This window comes from Ovis canadensis, chromosome 23, assembly GCF_042477335.2.
Source record: "Ovis canadensis isolate MfBH-ARS-UI-01 breed Bighorn chromosome 23, ARS-UI_OviCan_v2, whole genome shotgun sequence".
NCBI classification, from domain to species: domain Eukaryota; kingdom Metazoa; phylum Chordata; class Mammalia; order Artiodactyla; family Bovidae; genus Ovis; species Ovis canadensis.
This window is the reverse complement of record NC_091267.1, coordinates 70,740,971-70,759,674: the sequence shown is the minus strand read 5'-3', so window position 1 is coordinate 70,759,674 and position 18,704 is coordinate 70,740,971. Positions and strand designations below refer to the sequence as shown.

The 18,704-nt window shown below is 46.5% G+C and overlaps 1 protein-coding gene across 3 annotated transcripts in view; it reads right to left on the bottom strand.

Annotated features, from left to right (window-relative positions):
- Positions 1 to 11,804, bottom strand: part of NEDD4L (NEDD4 like E3 ubiquitin protein ligase) — a 371,893-nt gene extending 360,089 nt beyond the window's left edge. For 2 of the 3 annotated variants that reach the window (XM_069569073.1, XM_069569089.1), the window contains exon 1: positions 11,383 to 11,804. In XM_069569073.1, coding sequence (XP_069425174.1) covers positions 11,383 to 11,430 — 48 coding nt within the window. In that variant the 5' untranslated portion in view covers positions 11,431 to 11,804. The remainder of the gene's footprint in view (positions 1 to 11,382) is intronic. The other variant, XM_069569077.1, reaches the window with a different exon arrangement.
- Between the last annotated feature and the right edge of the window lie 6,900 nt (positions 11,805 to 18,704).

Sequence of the window (18,704 nt, the reverse complement as noted above, 5' to 3'; positions counted from 1 at the left end):
TATTTTTCAAATCACCTCAAGGCAGAAGCGATGGGATGCGCAGGGCATAGAGACCTGTCACTAAGACACAGAAATTCCCAAAGCAGAGAGTTCATCTGGATAAGATCACTGGCTGTCATTTACCAGCCCATGGAATTGACCGGAAGCAAAAAAAAAAAAAAAAAAAAAAACCTGGAATCTAAGTTTTCATGATTCAATACTGCCAAGTATTCCACTCAACTGATACCAGCCTTCAGCTATTGAACCCCCAGACATACCACCCTGAAGTCACAAGCTCTCACCCAAGCAGGGCCCCCGAGGAGGGGGCTCTGCTGGCTCCCATCCATCTAGGTGCAGCTGCAGGAGACAGGTTCAAAGCAGACCCTCACAGTGGACACACAACAGCAGAGCCGGAAGCGGCCGGACCGGCTGAGCAGTGAGAGCTCCTGGCTACTCCTGTTCCACCAGCAGCCATACCCTGAGATTCCTTATCTGCTCCCTCTCCAAATGGGAGGTTTATTGTAACATCTTGTTCCTTATTCGCTGCCAGAGGCTGGACGGATCTAGTGACCAACTACGTCAGAGTCACTAGACATTTAAAAAAAAAAAAAAACCTTCAGGTGGAGAAGTGGCAGGGTGTCACCCAGAGATCTCTGCCACACTTAAACAAACACTTGGGCCGCCTCTCTGGGGAAAGGGAGTGTGCGATTCCATGAGGCCATGGACATTTCTGAAGGTGGATGAATTACCCAACAGGTGCACTGTGGGGCCACCACGGGACTCACCCAGCTCAAGGGCGGGACCAGTAAGGCAATAAAGGTAACCCCACCCCCGCCTTCCCACTGGCTGGCTGAGGGATGCGCAGATCTCAGCTTCTGTGGGCCAGGGAGACACAACGGGAGATTTCCTGGCTGATTATGGGAACGAGATTTTCTTAATCTTAAGCAGAAAGCCACAGGAGGTGATTATCTTCCCTCTGCAAGTAGAAAAGGAGAACAAAGCTCTAACTGCCACTGGCAGCCAACCTCAGACCAACAAAGGCTCTGAACCGGGCCAGGCTGTAGACAGCAGAGTCGTGAAAAACGGACTCGATTCCCCGATGAGGTCACTGAGCAGGCACGTGTCCTACGGTCCAGGTGGGAGCTTCTTAACAGACACATCATAACTGAACAAGAGAGATTAAGGCTGCAGTTGCTGTGACAACCACCAAGAGTCTACCATAACACACAAGGTTGACGTTGGCCAACTTCAACTTTGGGGAGGATGAGGGATGCGGGGGAGATAAGCGAGTGAAGGATCTACCACCACGTGAAATACACTTATCAGCTGGAAGATGCATCCTTATTTCAGAAATACTAAAAGCCGCATGGGGAGGGGGGATAAAGACACGTCCCAGGTTAGCTGTTACATGGCATTGGCCAACCCTGCCCTTCCGTTCAGGAAGGAACCACCATGAAACAGACCCTGGGAAGCAATGACACTTGAGGGACGCTACTCAGCTTGAAGGCAAAACAATGAAGGGCTTCCGGCCACTCTATTATTTTCACCTAAGACTATGGCTACGTGTAGTTATCACTTTGATATCTAAACGCTCAATTTAGATAACAACTCAATGAGGCAATTACGTAATGACAAGACCTCTCCCTCAAAACCCAAGAAAAAATAGAAACAAATTTGAGTTTGATCACAGGCCACACTTTTCATAGTGCGCACAGGAGAAAGTTAGAACACTACTAAAGATTCAGACGACGTCTGTGCAACCACAAGACCCTGAAGGATGAAAATGCAAGCCGTGCGTGTCCATAGCAGAGAAACTGAAACACCTGGTTTGCAAGTTGCTGGGTGAAAAAAAGAATCGGATGTAACATCCACTTTTTCTGAAAAAATAACCAACCTTCTACCCCTCCCCTCCACTTCCCACGGTGGGAGGCTCCTAGAAGGCACCACTGGCAGCGCAATGACCTCGACATCCTCGGACCCAAAGCACAAAGGGGGCTGCTGACAAAGCATGCCCAACCCAGCAAACACTATCCAGCTGCCCAAAGCTCGAAGTATCTGCATCAAACACTATCCAGCTGCCCAAAGCTCGAAGTATCTACATCAAACACTATCCAGCTGCCCAAAGCTCGAAGTATCTGCATCAAACACTATCCAGCTGACCAAAGCTCGAAGTATCTACATCAAACACTATCCAGCTGACCAAAGCTCGAAGTATCTACCATCTGGGAGGTTTCTTTCTGCCTCATTTTCAGACTCACTCTTACGTTAAAGGGGCAGGGGCGGGGATGGGGGGGGGTGTGGGTAGTTCGTAGTAGAAATACACAAAACATTTAGCAAGCAAAGAAAGAAAACCAAAAGAATGGCAATCCCTCTGCCCAAAGATAACTGCCATCACTATCACGGGTTGGTTACGCTCCTGGTCATGTTTCCTCGGCATAAACACTTTAAACCACAATAGGATTCTACTGTTGTGAAGAGACAGCACACCCACTGTTTTGTAACCTACTTTTTCCACTTATTATATTACCGACATCTCTATGTTATTAAACACCCTTCACTCTCTCCCCACCCCTCTGCCACCCTCGTGGCTGCACAATAAATAACATTCTCCATCTCACTTCTCCCAGCAGAGAAGGAAAAGCTTTTAACTCCAGCTTAAATGTTCTCTTTTGCTAATAACATGCAGACAATTAAGACCCCTATTTCAAAGGCAGGCAGCACAGCCCATACCAACTTCTTAATCATCAGCATAAACATACTCTAGAACACACAGAGTTCAGGTCCCTCTGGGTACAGCTCCATCCAAGAACCACGTTCATTTATCATCAGGAGTTAACAGGCGAAGGAGGAGACACAGCCAGTTCAAAGTTTAAAAACCACCTGACTGACTGTAATCGCAGCCGCCTCCAATGATCGCACACAGCATAGAAAGCACAAAAAGAATGAAAAGAAACTATAAAAGGAAGCAAACTGATCCTCAGTTTTGCTTAAAAAAAAAAGAAACCCATACTCCTTCCCATTTCCAAACCAAACTGCCTAAGTTGAAGCTGGCATTCTGATGACACCCGAAGATAAAACCACTGATGAACTGAGAGAGAAAAAAATGGAGGCTTAGAAAAAGCATATGATTCTTAACAGATTCCCATTCTTCTGGAGCTGAAGGTGGCTGGGAGAGTCGTAAGTACACAGAGCTTTGAATTTAGCGGGATACACATACACCCACTTTTTCTCATGAATTGTTAATACTGAGTGCTTACAAAGCACGAGAAGTCTCTACGTAGTGTAGGCTTGCTTTCATTTTTCTGGGAAAACCAAAGTGTCTTCCAGCACTAAAAAAACCAAAACTTAATACATGTAAATAAAACTAACACTTTCTGTGCAAACATCTCCAGCTAAACAACAGGAAAAGTTAGTAGACAGTTTGCCTTCTGCTACGTTACCTGGTCAGGGGCGCTTCCCTTGTGTCTCAGCTGGTAAAGAATCCACCCACAATGCAGGAGATCTGGGTTCCATCCCTGGGTTGGGAAGCTCCCCTGGAGAAGGGAAAGGCTACCCACTCCAGTATTCTGGCCTGGAGAATTCCATGGACTGTAGGGGTCACAAAGGGTCGGATACGACTGAGCGACTTTCACCCACTCACAGGTTACCTGGGACCCAAGCCCACCTGCCCCGGAGTCCCTGCACTGATGACATCTCATGTGCTGACCAAAATGTACACTGGAAACACAGATCACAAAAAAACGGTTTAACTCTAAAGCTTAAATCGTTAAAACAGATGTTCAAGTGGGGCAACTCCGAGTGACCTCTGGCCAGGTGGGAGCACACTGTCCATCTTCTCACTGTGGCCACCTCATCACCACATCAACCCACAAGGGCACGTCCAGCCTCATGAGATGCTTTAAAAGACACAAGGCGCGACCCAGAACGGCACCCGAGGAGGCCAGGAAGAGCCGTGCCTCAAATGAGGCTGAACAGGGAAGTAAAATTAAACTATGGAAACTGGATGAACAAAGGCAAGACCAAGAATCAGAGGCACACACACACACACACACACACACAAAAGATTCACAAGAGGCAGGCCCTTGTGGCTGTTTCACAGGATCCCTCCCAAGTCCTCTCTGCAGGGATCAAGTCACACAGAAGACGGAACCCACCATCTCCCCCTGGAAGACAGGGGTGGCCACGGAGGTGACCTGAGCAACTCAAGGATCAGAAGTTCACGTCAGGGTATCTTTGGTGGTGGTTGTCTAATCGCTTAAGTCCGACTCTTTGCGACCCCATGGCCTGCAGCATGCCAGGCTCCCCTGTCCTTCACCATCCTGTGGAGTTTGCTCAGAGTCGGTGATGCCATCCAAGCATCTCATCCTCTGCGGCCCCCTTCTCCTTTAGCCTTCAACCTTTCCCAGCATCAGGGTCTTTTCCAAGGGAAGAACAGCGTATCTGGGAAGCCCTGAGGAGTCCCAGGAGATGGGCCATGACCCTACCCAGCAATAGGACCGTTCCCTGGGCAAGCTCATTTCATTCTTGGGGCCGCCAACCCTACAAACCTGGCCAAGGTCCTTCTGCGTAGGACAGACCTCACATCACGTGCAGCATTTTACACTAAAAGAAGTCACCTTTGAATGGCCCTTTCTTCCTAGTGAACAGGAGGCATAAAAAGAATATGAAGCCTCTCACTGGATGCTTGCCTGCCTGCCAAGAAGCCACCAAGCAGTGAGTCTGACGACAGCAAGGGAATCTGATACCCTCGCCATTAAACTCGGCCAGTTCTGAATCAATATGGGATTCTGAAATTAGGGACAAAAAATCGACCAAAGTGTCAAATTTAAGTTTGTTACCCCGGACGCGCTTATGTAATATGGCTTTTCTCACCTAAAACTATTAAAATAAAGTTAGCATTCAGGCCACATGGGTTCAGAACAAAGTTTTATGATTATAACGATATCTTACATTTTTATGAAATAAGTGTCCCAGATCCTGACTCACTGCTTTTCTCTCGGTTAGAACCTGAGCCTCCTTCTTGCCTCAGGAATCAAGAATATCTCCAGCAATTCAATACTTGGGAGCCGTGATGGTTATCAATTCCTTCTCAAAGTCAGTGAGGGCCATCATGGAATGGTCTGTGCAACTCAAATGGAATTATTCAGAAGTCCTTATGCACCCAAGAAGAAAGGATGTGAGGCTGCGCATTCCTGTGCATTCGTATGTTGTGGGGGCTTTTCCCCAAATCCAAACACCTGCACTTCCCTCAAATGGTAATATGTTCTGGGTAAGAGGAACCTTGAAAAGTCTAGAAAACAGATGATTCCTGATACTGCCCACAGTGAGAAATATCACTTTGTTTTTAGTAAAGAACTGATCTTTTGGGGAAAACACTGTTTTCTAAACCTAGGTTCTTTATCCTCATCTCTAAATTACCCTCCCATTTCTATGTTCCACCAACAAACAACTCCCAAGCCAACAGTAATATCATTAAACAGAAACAGTACAAATATTGCCACCTATAGTTGGAAAACGAAATATATTTGCTTATACTGTGACCTGGAAGAGAAACAATATAAAAACAGAACATAACATTGTCACACTTCTCATGCCCTGCACTAATTCTACAACCCTAACACATCATTTCTATATAATTGATTCATTATTTTAACCCTCTTTTACATGGACTGTCAAAAGACTGTGTAGTCTGCTTTGTTACCAAATCACAAATGAATCAGTAAGACAGAATCATTTATTCAAAGACCTACTGCATATCACAAAGTTTAAAAACTCAACTTAGGGTCTCTTGATTGCTGCTACTTGCCTAGGACCCAAAATTTAAGAGCAACAGTAAAGGTGGCTTAAATGTCTTAACTCAAAAGTAGCAATTTAATATGATCTCAATCTATCACAAAGGAATTAATTTGTTTCTTCCATAAGTAACAGAGTATTATGTTTTTACCGAGAAGTAAATAACTACATAACAAAGAAAGGTTATTAATTAGCAATGAACAAAAACGTTCTTCCCTTCGGGAGGCATGCAGAAGCAGTTTAGCAGGAACTCAAAAGTACTGCTGTGATACAGTTCTAAAACCATTCTTAACATCAAGGATTTCGTTCTTGAGATATTTCATATTTTTCTTGAGGTGTATCAAACATATTGATGTTCCCAAAATCCCCAAACAGCTTTCCAAGGAAGTTTCCTGGGGATGTGGGCACTCACTGCACTGAAAACAAAGATGCCAGGCCCCGTTCAACCACGTTGCATCCTGGGAATTTCCTGGTGGTCCAGTAGCTAGGATTCCAAGCTTCCACTGCAGGGGACACAGGTTCGACCCACTGTGGGGGAACTAAGATCCAGCAAGCCATGTAGCAAAGCCAAAACTACATAGTAAATTTTAAAATAAAATTAAATTTGCATTCTGCATGGAAAAGAAATTGCAATCATCTGAGGACTCTCATTTACTCCTCTCTTTATGCTTTTGACCAAAAAAATTTATTCCTTAAGGACACTACTTTTCAGTGATGACATAATAAACATTCAATAAAACTAAAACAGAATATACATTAAAATGTCAATTGCTTGCAAATTCTACAGACTCCTGGAAGCAAAGAAAAACCTCCTACAGAGAGAATTTAAAACAATGCGTTATACTGAACAAAATGTATATATATATAATATTTATTATATTAAATAATATATATTTATTTAATATTACATTTAATTATATATATGTTTTCAAATTGCTTTCAAATGTCACCACAAAACCCATTCTTTTTTAAGGTTTCTTTCTCAAATGCCAGCGGTAAGGACACAGGTGTAAACAGGGTAGCCCATGTCCTGGGCAGAGAGCTCGTCGACCAGCAGGGCTAGGCCTTACTCAGGCACTTGGAGCTGGGATGAAGGGCAAGGCTTACATTCCCGGGGACCCAGCCTCTCACAGCGTCCTTCGGATCCAGACAGTATATCCAAACTGATTTCTGAAAGCAATCTTGTGCCCATTTTTGCACAGCTGCAAATATGGCCTGCTCAGTCTTAGCAATCTCTTGAAAACACACACGGACCACCTTCTATCGATTAACAGTTCTTCTTAATTACTCACACTTGGCTAAGTCAGGTGGCCCAGGCTTCCCGTTTCTCCTCTGCTAATGCCCACTTAAGAGCCTTCCTCTGAGTCCAGCCCTTTTCTCAAAGAAGAGCAAAAATTTAACTACCAGTTGACTTATAAAATTGTTCACAGATTGGGGGGAGTGGGCAGGGCAGGGGCGGTGAATGTTGAAATTGATGATTCAGGGTTATCTCAGGCTTCCAACTAGAGTAATTCAGGAACTCTACAACACCCTTGTTTTCATATTTTACACCTCTAAAATAATGTTGCTTCATGAAATCAACAGTATATCACAGCTTGAAAGCAATTTTCTTTTTGTAGTGGTGTATGAAATAGCGGTATGTCTTAAAGCTGATAGCACCTTGAAGTAAAGAAAATACAATATCCATGTCAAAGGTGAAGCTTATACGTTGTGAAGCGGGTAACTATACACAAACGAGCAAGATGACTAAGCCAACAGGGAGCAGAGGAGACCGTGGCAACTACACCACGGCTGCCGTGATCTCAAGAGCCACAGCTCAGATCCACTAACTGCTGCAAGGTGAGGCTGCGGCTCCAGTGAAGTCAGAGTTTCACCATTTTCCATGAAAATCCCCGGGCTTTAAAACACGACACAGACAACACTAAGCAGGGTCCCTGGACAGTTCTGACCTGGAAGCCATCAGTTTACAACCCCTGACACTTATGTCTATCTTACTTTATCCTGAATAATTTAGCTCTGAAGACTTTTCAAGATATTTGGGAGAGGGAGCATGTTAAAAATGAGGCTCGTAGACTCAGACTAGGTTCAAATCCTGGCTCTACAACTTATTCACTGTGAGTCGTTATGCAGGTCACTTCACCTCTCTGAGCCTCCACTCCTCAACTGTAAACCACAGCATACCTCACTGGGTTTTTATGAGGACTAAATGAGACAGTAAGCATATAAAGGCCTAAAACACAGTGCCACAGAGACTATCCTTGTTTGTATGAAACAAAGAGGGAAGGCAATGTACCATCCCATGTCAGGCTGGCCTTCATCTCTATGCCGTCTGCCTCATTCTAACCATCAAAAAAAAAAATTTTAATGCCATACCTAAGGAAAAAGCTATCAAACTTTCACTCAACAGAAAATCCCATAAATAAAGGATACATTTTTATGTTGTAATAAAATATTCCAGAAGGTTAACAGCAATATTCACAAGTAGACTGTGCCAAAATGAGCTGCAGCTTGCCAAAAAAATAAACAAAAACAAAAAGCAAAAACAAAAAACCACCAAGGAACTAAGCCAAATGCAGAAACTAGTCCAGATTCTTCTGACTCCAAACCAAATCTGATTCTGGGCCCTGAGTCAGAAATTTGGTGAATCTGCTAACCCCTCTGACACCAAAGTCCTTCGTCTGATAGCAATTTCAAATTTGATTACCTCAGTGGACCTAATTTGGATCTGGTGAATATGAACCATAATTTACCAGAGGAACCCTGGCCAGGAAGGCACAACAAAAAATAAACAGCACATGCGCTCACACAAGCAAAGCCCGCACTTAATCCCTTTCATTCGACAAGCTGGACAGACCTAGGAACAATGCCCTCTGTCTTGGCATCCCGCAGTTTTCTGGGTTAATGCAGTGTTTCATCACCAGCGGTACCTACAGCTAAAGCCTCTCCGTGACAGGGCACAACTCAGTGCCCGCCAAACACACAATAATGCTTTTCATCAACCTCCAATAAACACACAAACACACGTCTATGAAATTTGCTAGGGACGAATGCCTATTTTACTAAGAGGTTTATCAGGTGACTCTTCCACCTGGCAATCAAAGTGTCTTCCTGAGTGATGATGACCCACTGCACGCGGTATGAGCTGAAATGCATGCCTTGGGAAGACGTTTGTTCCACTGGGCTCTTAGATGCTCAAATCTTCCCCTTGTTTTCTAACACAGACTAATTCAGGAAGACAAAGCAAGCTGTGCAAATTCAACCATTTCTTGTTAATATTCTACGAAGGCAATCCCCGATCTTCCGAAGGCCGACATGGCAGCGTGAAACCCCCATAAAAAGCAAACACGGCCCACACGTGAAGTCATCAGAACCACCTTGCGCTTATTCCCCACCCCCAGTAGGAGAAGCTGAAATGGCTGTGACCTGTCTTTTGGAATATAGTGTGTGTAGAACAAAACAGTACCAGCAACCTGGCCATCGCTCAATCAATCAATACAATGTCTTCATCACCTCCTGCTATTCCCCATATAGCCCCAAACCCCCCTCCAGCAACATGAAGGAGTGAACTCAGTCAGACTATACACATACACACACACACACCTCGATTCTGTTGACATTCCGTCCTTCACTTTCACCCTAAACACCAGTTAAGGTCACCAGAATTAACTCACCTAGACAAAAGTGGTAAGATGTGCTCTGGGTCGATTCTGACACTCGCTGGAAAGGCAGACAAAGCACAGACCACACCGACATGCCTGTGATTCACTCACCCAGTTGCATTTCCCAAAATGCTCACTTAGAAAACATTTTTTTTCCCCAGGATTTTAAGAGTAATCATGTAATTAAAAAAAAAAAAAAGGCCTAAGATGAGAGGCAGCCGTCTTTATCCCCCACAATACTTCCTGCCCCTTTGTCTGGGAATGTGTATCTCTCCACCTTTCTAAAAGCTCACTGCCGGCCCTCTATTGCTACTAATTAAATGGAGAAGTAGAGAATGAAAGAGAAAGCTCCTCAAAGAGAAAACCAGAGGAGAGGAGATCCCCCTGGGTAAATGAAACAAAGGTACTTTTCATCCTTCCCCTCAGTTAACTGCACGGAAACGGGGGTATTTTACAAAAGTCCAGCATGGCAAAATGATCGGAAATGCCAATACTTGCTTTGCGATCGCTCTTTGATAAAATCAACACCACAGCGAGCTTTACCAAGCACCGTTAAAGGAGTAAGGGGTTGAAACGTACCCCCGACACTTTCCCCACCCTAAGACACCTATTCCATTACACACGGAACGCGCGCGCGCGCACACGTACACACACACACAACCAGGATAGGAAAGCTGACGGGAGAGAAGCCATAACATTGTCGAGTCTCGGATAAGAGCCTCTCTATTAACCCCACCGCTATCACCAGAGAAAGAGGGGATCTCAGAAAAGAAAGGAGAGGAAAAAAGAGAAACCCAGAAATCCTTGAATTTCCAGGCATTAACTTTTCATGAAAGGCACAACCAGGATAGGAAATACCTCCCCGCTGAGTAATGCCTCATGGGTTGTAAATTCACCTCTCGAAAGGGGAGCCAGACCTGAGAGCGCACCCGGCCAGATGGCCAACCCCTCCTACCTGCTCCATCCAGCCTGCCCGTCACGCCGCGCGGCGACAGCCTCCCACCCCTCTTTTCGGCAGCGCAACACACCAATAAGGGCCGAGCCTGGCTGGTCGCGAGAGGGCTGAGCAGTGAGTTAGCAGGATCGCCTCAAAAGGGGGGAGTGGGAACCCGCGAGGAGAGAGTGAGGGTAAAAAACAAAGCCCTTTGCAGGCAAGCGGACGGCCTCGGGGGCGTGGCTTACTTAATTGGCTTCATCAATAAAAAAGATCAATGGAGCTTCCTCCTTCCACCCGCCCCAGAGGGGCTGGATCCTCGGGTTGAGGGGGGCGGGGGGGTGGGGGGCGGGAAATGGCAGGGCTGCAAGCGTCCTCCAAGTTTCCAGCAGCACCTGCCACCATGCGGGATCTCCCCCTCCCACCCCAAAGACCCCGAAATGCACACTCTCGGCTTCAGACTGTGCAAGACGGAGGGTCGGACACGCACGGCTCATAAGGTTTCACCCGCTCCCACCGTAACAAGCACACACACACGCAGCAGAGCACTTGCTGACACCATCAAGAGAAAGTTCCAGTGGGGGACACAATCCAGGTTTCCGCCGCGGCCCCGGGCTCCCCCGCGCGGCGCGGGTCTCTCCAAACGCGACACCCATCATGGACTCCAGGGCTGCAGGGGCGAGAGGCGGAAAGTTGCCCCACGGCCCCGGGAGACGCGGCGCGGAGCCGCACGCGCCCCCTCGCACCCAAAGGCGGGGAGCGCCGAGGGAACCCCAGCTCGCACCGCTTTATTTATCAACAGTGCGCTGCACCGGGGGGAGGGGACGCCGGGCGGAAGATTGTGAGCACCCCGCCGGGACCCCTGCCCCCGGACGCGCCCGCCTTTGGGGTGCCCCTGCAGGCGCGCGGGTTGGCGGGGGGGACGAGCATCCAAGGCGGTCGTCCCAGTGCCCACCGCCGGCCGCCGCCGGGAGGGAACTCCCCGGGGAGTCCCGCGGGGAAGGGAGCGCCGCTCACCTCTTCTTCCGAAAGTCCGTAGACCGGCTCCCCGAGCCCGGTCGCCATGGAGCCGGCGCCCCGCGCGGGATCAGAGGCGCTCCCGGGCGGCTGGGCTGCGGCGCGTCTGGGCGGCCGGGTCTCCCCTCCTCCGCCGCCGCCGCCTCCGAGGACGGCCGGCCCGGCGCCGCAGGTGAGGGGGCCCGAGTGCTCGCGCCTCGACCGCTGCCTGCGCCGCTTCCTCCCGGAAGGCTGCGGACCGTGCGCTCCCGAGAGCGCGCCGTGCAGCGGGCGGCGGCGGCGGCGGCGCGGCGCCCCCGGGCTTCCCTCCTCCCGCGCGCCCGCCGCTCTCCGCCCCTCGCCCAGCCCGCTCTCCAGCCTCGGAAAGCCGGCGCGCCTGCCCCTACGCCCGGTCCCTCCCGGCCCCCGCTCTCCCCGCCCTCTCCTCCGCCCCCTCCCGCCCCGGCGCCCGGAGGGGACCTCCCCGCCTCCCCGGGGCGGGCACACGCGCCCCCCAAGCCAATCACAGGCCGGGCTGGGGGGCGGGCCGCCGGGCTGGCTGGGTTCGTCCCCCCACGCCCCCCTCCGGCTCGCCACGGGCGCCCCCGGCCGCGGGGCGGGTCTCAGAGGAGCGCGGGCGCTCGGCCCTAGGAGCAGACCCACCCTCCTCTCCGCTTTGCGGGAGTGGGCGTGCTGGGCATTTGGGGGCGCTGGAGACATTTTCTACAAGAAAGTCCCATTTCTCTTCCCCGAGGTCTTTCTACGAAGAACCCTGGGCCCGCCGTGATTATTAAAGGGGGTTGGAGGGGGGAGAAGATGGATGTTTCTGGACACCTTTAAATTCTTGGCAAACCCTGGCAAGCCCAACTTGGCGGCTTTGTGGGCGCCCCGGAGCCGGGCCGCGCGGCCGGGGAGAGGCTGCCCCGGCGTGGCCGCGAGTCGCCACTGCCTGCGTCAACCTTGCCGGGAACAAAACCGACCCGGCGCCCGCTCTGAGTACACGCCCACCCCCTCGGAAACCGACAGCGTGGCTCTTTGAGCCAAAGGCCACTCTTTTGTGATCCGCAACGTGAAATCGCAGACTGAAGTTTAAGGTTATCCTCTGCAGAGGCAAGCTATTAAGACATCGTATTAGCCACGGTAGGGTTCTTCCCACGTCCCGGCTACTGTTTCTCCAGCAAGCAGTTCATTTAATCCATCAGATGTATAGGAACGCCAGAGACTAAATTAAAGAGAGAAATTAGTCACTCGACTTTTTCAGGAAGCCTGTCCTTACATTTCGTTAAGTACAGTTGTGGGTTCAGAAAGGAAACAAAAGTAGAACATGCTATTTGCCTTTGAAAAGAAAACATCAAAGTGCCCTCTTTGGTATTCACAGGGTGCCTTTAGGATTTTCATTCAAGTCAGTTGTTTCAGAAAGCAATCACGTGGTCCCAAAGCCTCCCCGCAACCAAGCCCGACCGCAGCTCCTGTTCTAAATATCTAGCTGGCTTTCAAACGAAGGGAAACACCCGTCCTAATGGAAGCTTTCCTTTGCCTCCTGACAACATGGCTGTGGCTTAAAGTTGTGCGAACGCTGGGTTTTCTTTCCAGACAAAGCCCCTTGGCGTCAACACCCTACTCAGAAGCCTTCTTCCCACATCGTGAGCCAGTAAATCACAGGGTTGAGATGCCACAGAAGCCCAACCGAGAAAAAAAAAAAATCACATTTATGGAGGAACAGTTAAAAAGGCGATTCTCTGTACCTTCTGTCCGGGCCAAAGTTTTTTTACTTTTTCAGATCTACATTATGTTTCTTTTCATAAAGACTTGCAAAAACACACACACAAAGGCCCACACAAGAATTCCCATGTGCTCTTCAACAAGCCTGTGGTTTCTACAGGAGTTACTGCTCCTTTATCCTCGTTAGCCAGGTCTTTGTCAAGTTTTGTACAGTTTTTTATACGAGGGGAAAGGTAATCTTTTTTCAAATTTTAAATAGAAACTTGTAATTTCTAATTACACGGAACACCCTTCCCACACCTCGTATTGTAGTGTTAGTTGCTCGGTCGTGTCCAATGCTTTGTAACCCTGTGGACTGTACCCCATCAGGCTCCTTTGTCCATGGGATTTCCCAGACAAGAATACTGGAGTGGGTTGCCATCCCCTTCTCCAGGGGATCTTCCTGACCCAGGTATGGAACCCAGGTCTCCCGAATTGCAGGCAGGCTCTTTACTGGCAGGCAGTGTATGGTTCTGGACTTTATCTCCAGGTGAGGCTCTATCATCTGGGAACTCCAGGGGTGTATCCTGCTTCCTCCCGCTGCCCTGTCTCCAGGGTTCTGCTCCCACGCCCGCACCACAATAGTCTGCACCTGCCTACACTCTGGGGTCACGCCCTGGGCTTTCCCTAAGGCATACTATGAGAAATTACAATATGAAACTTGCCTCACGTCATGTACTGTAGAGGTATTGATAAAATTGTGATCTTTACCATTTAGTGTTTCCTATAAGAAGACTCAAACAAGTTATTTATTTCAGACCTAGGAGGAAAAGCCTGGTTTCTTCCAAGGAACTGGTAAGCTTTTGCAGGACGCATGGTGACAAGAATTATTTCAACTAGTGTTGTTTTTCTAGTCACTTTGGCTACCAGGAAACTTAGGACTCATTTTATAGCCCTGAGGCATAAAGTGAAAGTCATTCAGTCACGTCCGACTCTTTGCAACCCCATGGACCATACAGTCCGTGGAATTCTCCAGGCCAGAATACTGGACTGAGTAGCCTTTCCCTTCGCCAGCGGATCTTCCCAACCCAGGAATCGAACTGGGGTCTCCCGGATTGCAGGTGGATTCTTTACCAACGTTATCAGGGAAGCCCTGAGTCATAAAAGAACCCCATAAAAAACCAAAATCGATCCCCTGTGTAATTATGTACCAGCTTTCCCCCAATATAGTGGTTCACTACCCTGGATACACATTGTTATCATCTGAGGAGCTTTAAAATGATCAAGAACCCAGTGGCAGGCCTAAGAGACTACAGTTTCACTGGTTCAGGGTAGGCGCACAGGCGATGGTAGTTTCAGGAGCTTTCCAGGTGATGCTAATGTCCCTGTAAGGCTGAGAATGAGACCGTTGGATGGCATCACTGACTCAATGGACATGAGTTTGAGTAAACTCCAGGAGTTGGTGATGGACAGGGAGGCCTGCAGTCCATGGGGTCGAAAACAGTCGGACACAACTGAGCGACTGAACTGAAGGTTGAGAATGGCAGCCCGGGCCAGTCATTCCCAAACTTGGCTGCACGTGTCTAAAACCACTGGTGTGTACCTCCCACCCCTATACACTCTGATTTAGTTATGCAGGGGCACTACCTGTGCATCAGGAGTGTTAGAAGCTCCCGGGTGATTCTAATTAAGGCATAGCACCATCCAGAGATCTCTGGCTTAGACTGATACTCTTTGCCTGTTTTCCATGATCCTGATCTTTTCTTTTTCAGTTTAGAGAAAATTACATTTTAAAAAAACATACTTAAATCCTTTGTGGATGTAAACAGATGTACTTTTTGTGACTAGTATCATGGAGCAGTTTTACCCACCCCCTACCTCTCTGAAGTCTCAGATTAGCATCCAGTTTCTTGCAGGAGGGTAGTTCAGAGCGCACAAACCTTAAGAGAAATTGGTCCCCAGTCTCTCCCGAAGTGAAACTGTCGTGCCTTCTTCAATCGGTTTCACGTGTACCTGACGATTATATGGCTTCCCTGGTGGCTCGGAGGGCAAAGCGTCTGCCTGTAATGCGGGAGATTAGGGTTCTATCGCTGGGTTGGGAAGGTCCCCTGGAGAAGGAAATGGCAACCCACTCCAGTACTCTTGCCTGAGAAATCCCATGGACAGAGGAGCGTGGTAGGTTATGGTCCTTGGGGTCGAAAAGAGTCGGAAACGACTGAGGGACTTCATTTTCCACTTTCCAACAATTATATAGAACCAAACTTGGAGATCCTTCTCTGGAATTTGTTCTATTTTGTTCCCTTCGGAGGCTGCCTTTAACATCTTAGATGTGATACTGTGGGTGTTTGGTGAATGCTCTTTACTTGGATCATCACAAATGAAAAATTAGCAAGAACAATTTAAAGTACAAGGTACAATGGGTAGTCACAAATAGGGAACATTTTAATGCAAAGCCTCTTTACAAATTACTGAGTTGACTTAGCAAGCTATATGTATATCTCCATCAAGTCTGGGACGTTCCCCAAGCTGGATAACACATAGTATCACATATCTACATGTTTCATGTAAATAACACTGGATTTCTTTTCTCTTCAATTTTTGGTATTTTGTCTTCTTTGAAAAGAAAGCTCACGAAGCAGATATTTTGAAGATGGCCCTGTACCTGTAAAACCCAATGTCATCTTGGGACTTAACAGTGTTCACTGACATATAGAGGAATCTCACAGATTTAAGGCGTTTAGGATTATATAATAAACCATGCTTCAAACTTTCAACAAATTAGCTAGGCTTTTTAAGAAATGCATTTTGAATACCTATATGTTATTCATTCTTGAACCCTAAAGATAATAAAATTTCTGAAATAGAGGAGCATGATTCCAATTTTCTCCAATCTGACAATATACCTGCTTTTTATCTGGCTATATTAGCTATTTGCTTTTTCCATTGATTAATATTTCTAGAATATTTGATTTGTTTCCACATTTTATAGTTTCTTTTTACATTTTAATGCATCTTCTTTATTGAATTGTGCTATTATTGCTACTTGTTTTTTATGGTATTGTTTCCCTCTCCTAGTTGGGATGCTAATCACTACCTTTCTGTTCTTTTCCTGTTTACCTTGGACACCTTACATACATACCTTGCTTGACAAGGCAAAAGCTAATATCTTAATCCCCTATCGGAACAAAACAAAAAGTTTAAGGCACTGCTTTTGATCATCAACTCCTCCCGTGGTATTACTGTCCAATTTTGTTCTGTTCATTTTTTAAACCACATTAGATATTTTTGTACACATTTTTTTTTAGCTTTACCAATATATTTTGTGTTTTTTTTCACTTCTTAGACACTCCTCTGAGATTGTTTTCTTCTTTAAGGATATCTTTTTAAATTCCTTTAGTAAAAGTCTCATTGGTGATAAACTTAGTTTCTGTTTATCTGAAAATGTCTACCCTCGTTCATGCAAGATAGTGAAACATAAATTAGAAGCAGACTAAACCACTGTGAAATGTAGACGGAGGTAAATGTTCTTAATGTGACTGAGTTTACCATCCCTACCACTCTGAAGTGTTGGTTTGTAAATGAATTTATTTGGGGGTTATTGGGCAGATGGAACCACCCTTAAGAAAAACCACTTAGTAGGCTTATCCAAGAAAAAATGGTAGTCGCATTCTCAGCGCTTTGAAGATACTATTCTGATTTCTGGCTTCCTTTGTTAACGGTGATTGGGCAGCTGTTGGTGTAATTATTGTTCCTTTGCAGGTCATCTGCCTTATCTTTTGTTGTCGTTTAATCGCTCAATCATGTCTGACTCTTTGTGGCCCCATGGACTGTAGTCCGCCAGGCTCCTCTGTCCTTGGGATTTCCCAGGCACGAAGACCAGAGTGGGTTGCCCTTTCCTTCTCTAGGGGCTCTTCTTGATTCAGTAGCTGCTCTTTATTCTTGGTATTCTAAATTTTCTATTATTTGTCTCTATGTGACATTCTTATTTATCCTGCCTAATTATACTTTGCACTGTGGGTTTAAATCTTCTGTCCTTTCTGGAAAATGCTCAGTTATCATCTCTTCAAACACTGCCCTTTCTGCATCCTCTGTGTCTGCCCTTCTGGGACTCCAGTCAATCAGATGCAGGCCTTCTCACTCTGTCGTTGAAGTCTCCTAACTTCTGTAACACGCTCCATGTCCTTGCCTGTCTGTGTTGCGCTCTGACTGATTTCTTCCCCTCTCTCTGACACTTTGCTAAGTAACTATTTCATTGAGTCTAATCTTCTGTTGAACCCATCAGTTGAGTTTTTTATTCAGCAATCAAAACTTTCCTGTCCAGAAGTTCTGTTTAGTTTTTTTTTCAAATCAGCCTCCTCATTCTTGATAGTTTCTTATTTTGAGTTTCCAAATTTTATTCCATTAAACTAAATATCTCATAACTACTTATATTTTTCTAAGGAATATCTAAAGGTTTGGAATATGTCTTCCATAGTTTCTCCTGACTCTTGCTCACTGTGACTTCATTCTATGTGTGTTTAAGGTGATTCATTTGGTTGTGATTTTATTTGGTTAATCTTTTTCTATGGAAATGCAAAGTGGTTTTGTGTTTGTTTCTGCTAAGGGGACGCTACCGTCCTGGGACCACTCTAGACCCATTTGAGAGCTTTGGTTTCATATAGAAGGCTGAGATTCGCCACTGGCCCTTCAAATTAGTCTCCTCTCAACTGCAGCATGGAACAGCATTTACTTGCTACTTACTGCATTATTCTTTGGTTTTAGCTAACTTTTTCAGGGTGGAGGGGCATGGAACACTGAATTACTGATCAGGGAATATTCAGGAGGAGTAAATGCCCCTGCATTTACTTGTGATAATGTACTTGACCATGTAACTTACTTACTCCAACAGAATATGAGCAAAGTAGCTTTGTGACCAGTTCGAAACAGACCATAGAGGTTTTGCAAATTCTGCCACTTCTTATGTGCTCCCGAGCTACACAATGGGAACAGTTCTTTCCAGGCAAGGGTCGGTCCTCTAGCCTGGGTCCCATAAGGACACACAAGAAACAGACCTGAATGTGACCTGCAGCCTGGAGCAGGGTCACTTAGCTTACACCTGGCAATGTGCAGTGTGGTGAACTAGAGATAGATTTATTGTTTTAGCCACTGAAGTGTTGAGATTTTTGCTACACATCATTATCAAAGCCAAGGCTGACTGGTATATGGAACCTCCACGGTTAATTTGTTACTTACTATAAGTCTAACAATACATTTTAGAAGCCAAGATAATTTACAGCAGGAAGACCCTTCAGGGTAATTAGACCCTGTAAGCTAGCTGTAGAAGCTCTCTCTAATGACCTTATTTAGTAGACAGGCACTTGAAAGTTAATGCTGTTATGTTTTTCTACCTAAAAGAGGCAGAGTCCTATTTGTTCTTTTAAATAATGCCTTTACATTCTGATTCCCTTCCCACTGACTTAGTAAGCTTTAAAATCAAACACCAAATTCTTCTTTCCTAGAAGTTTGGAAGTGTGTTCATTACTTTCCTGTGGCCACTATAATGGATTTCGATGGCATAAAACAATAGAAATGTGTTCTCTTATAGTTCTGGAGGCCAGACGTCTGGAATCAGCATCACTGGGCTGAAATCAATGTGTTGGCAC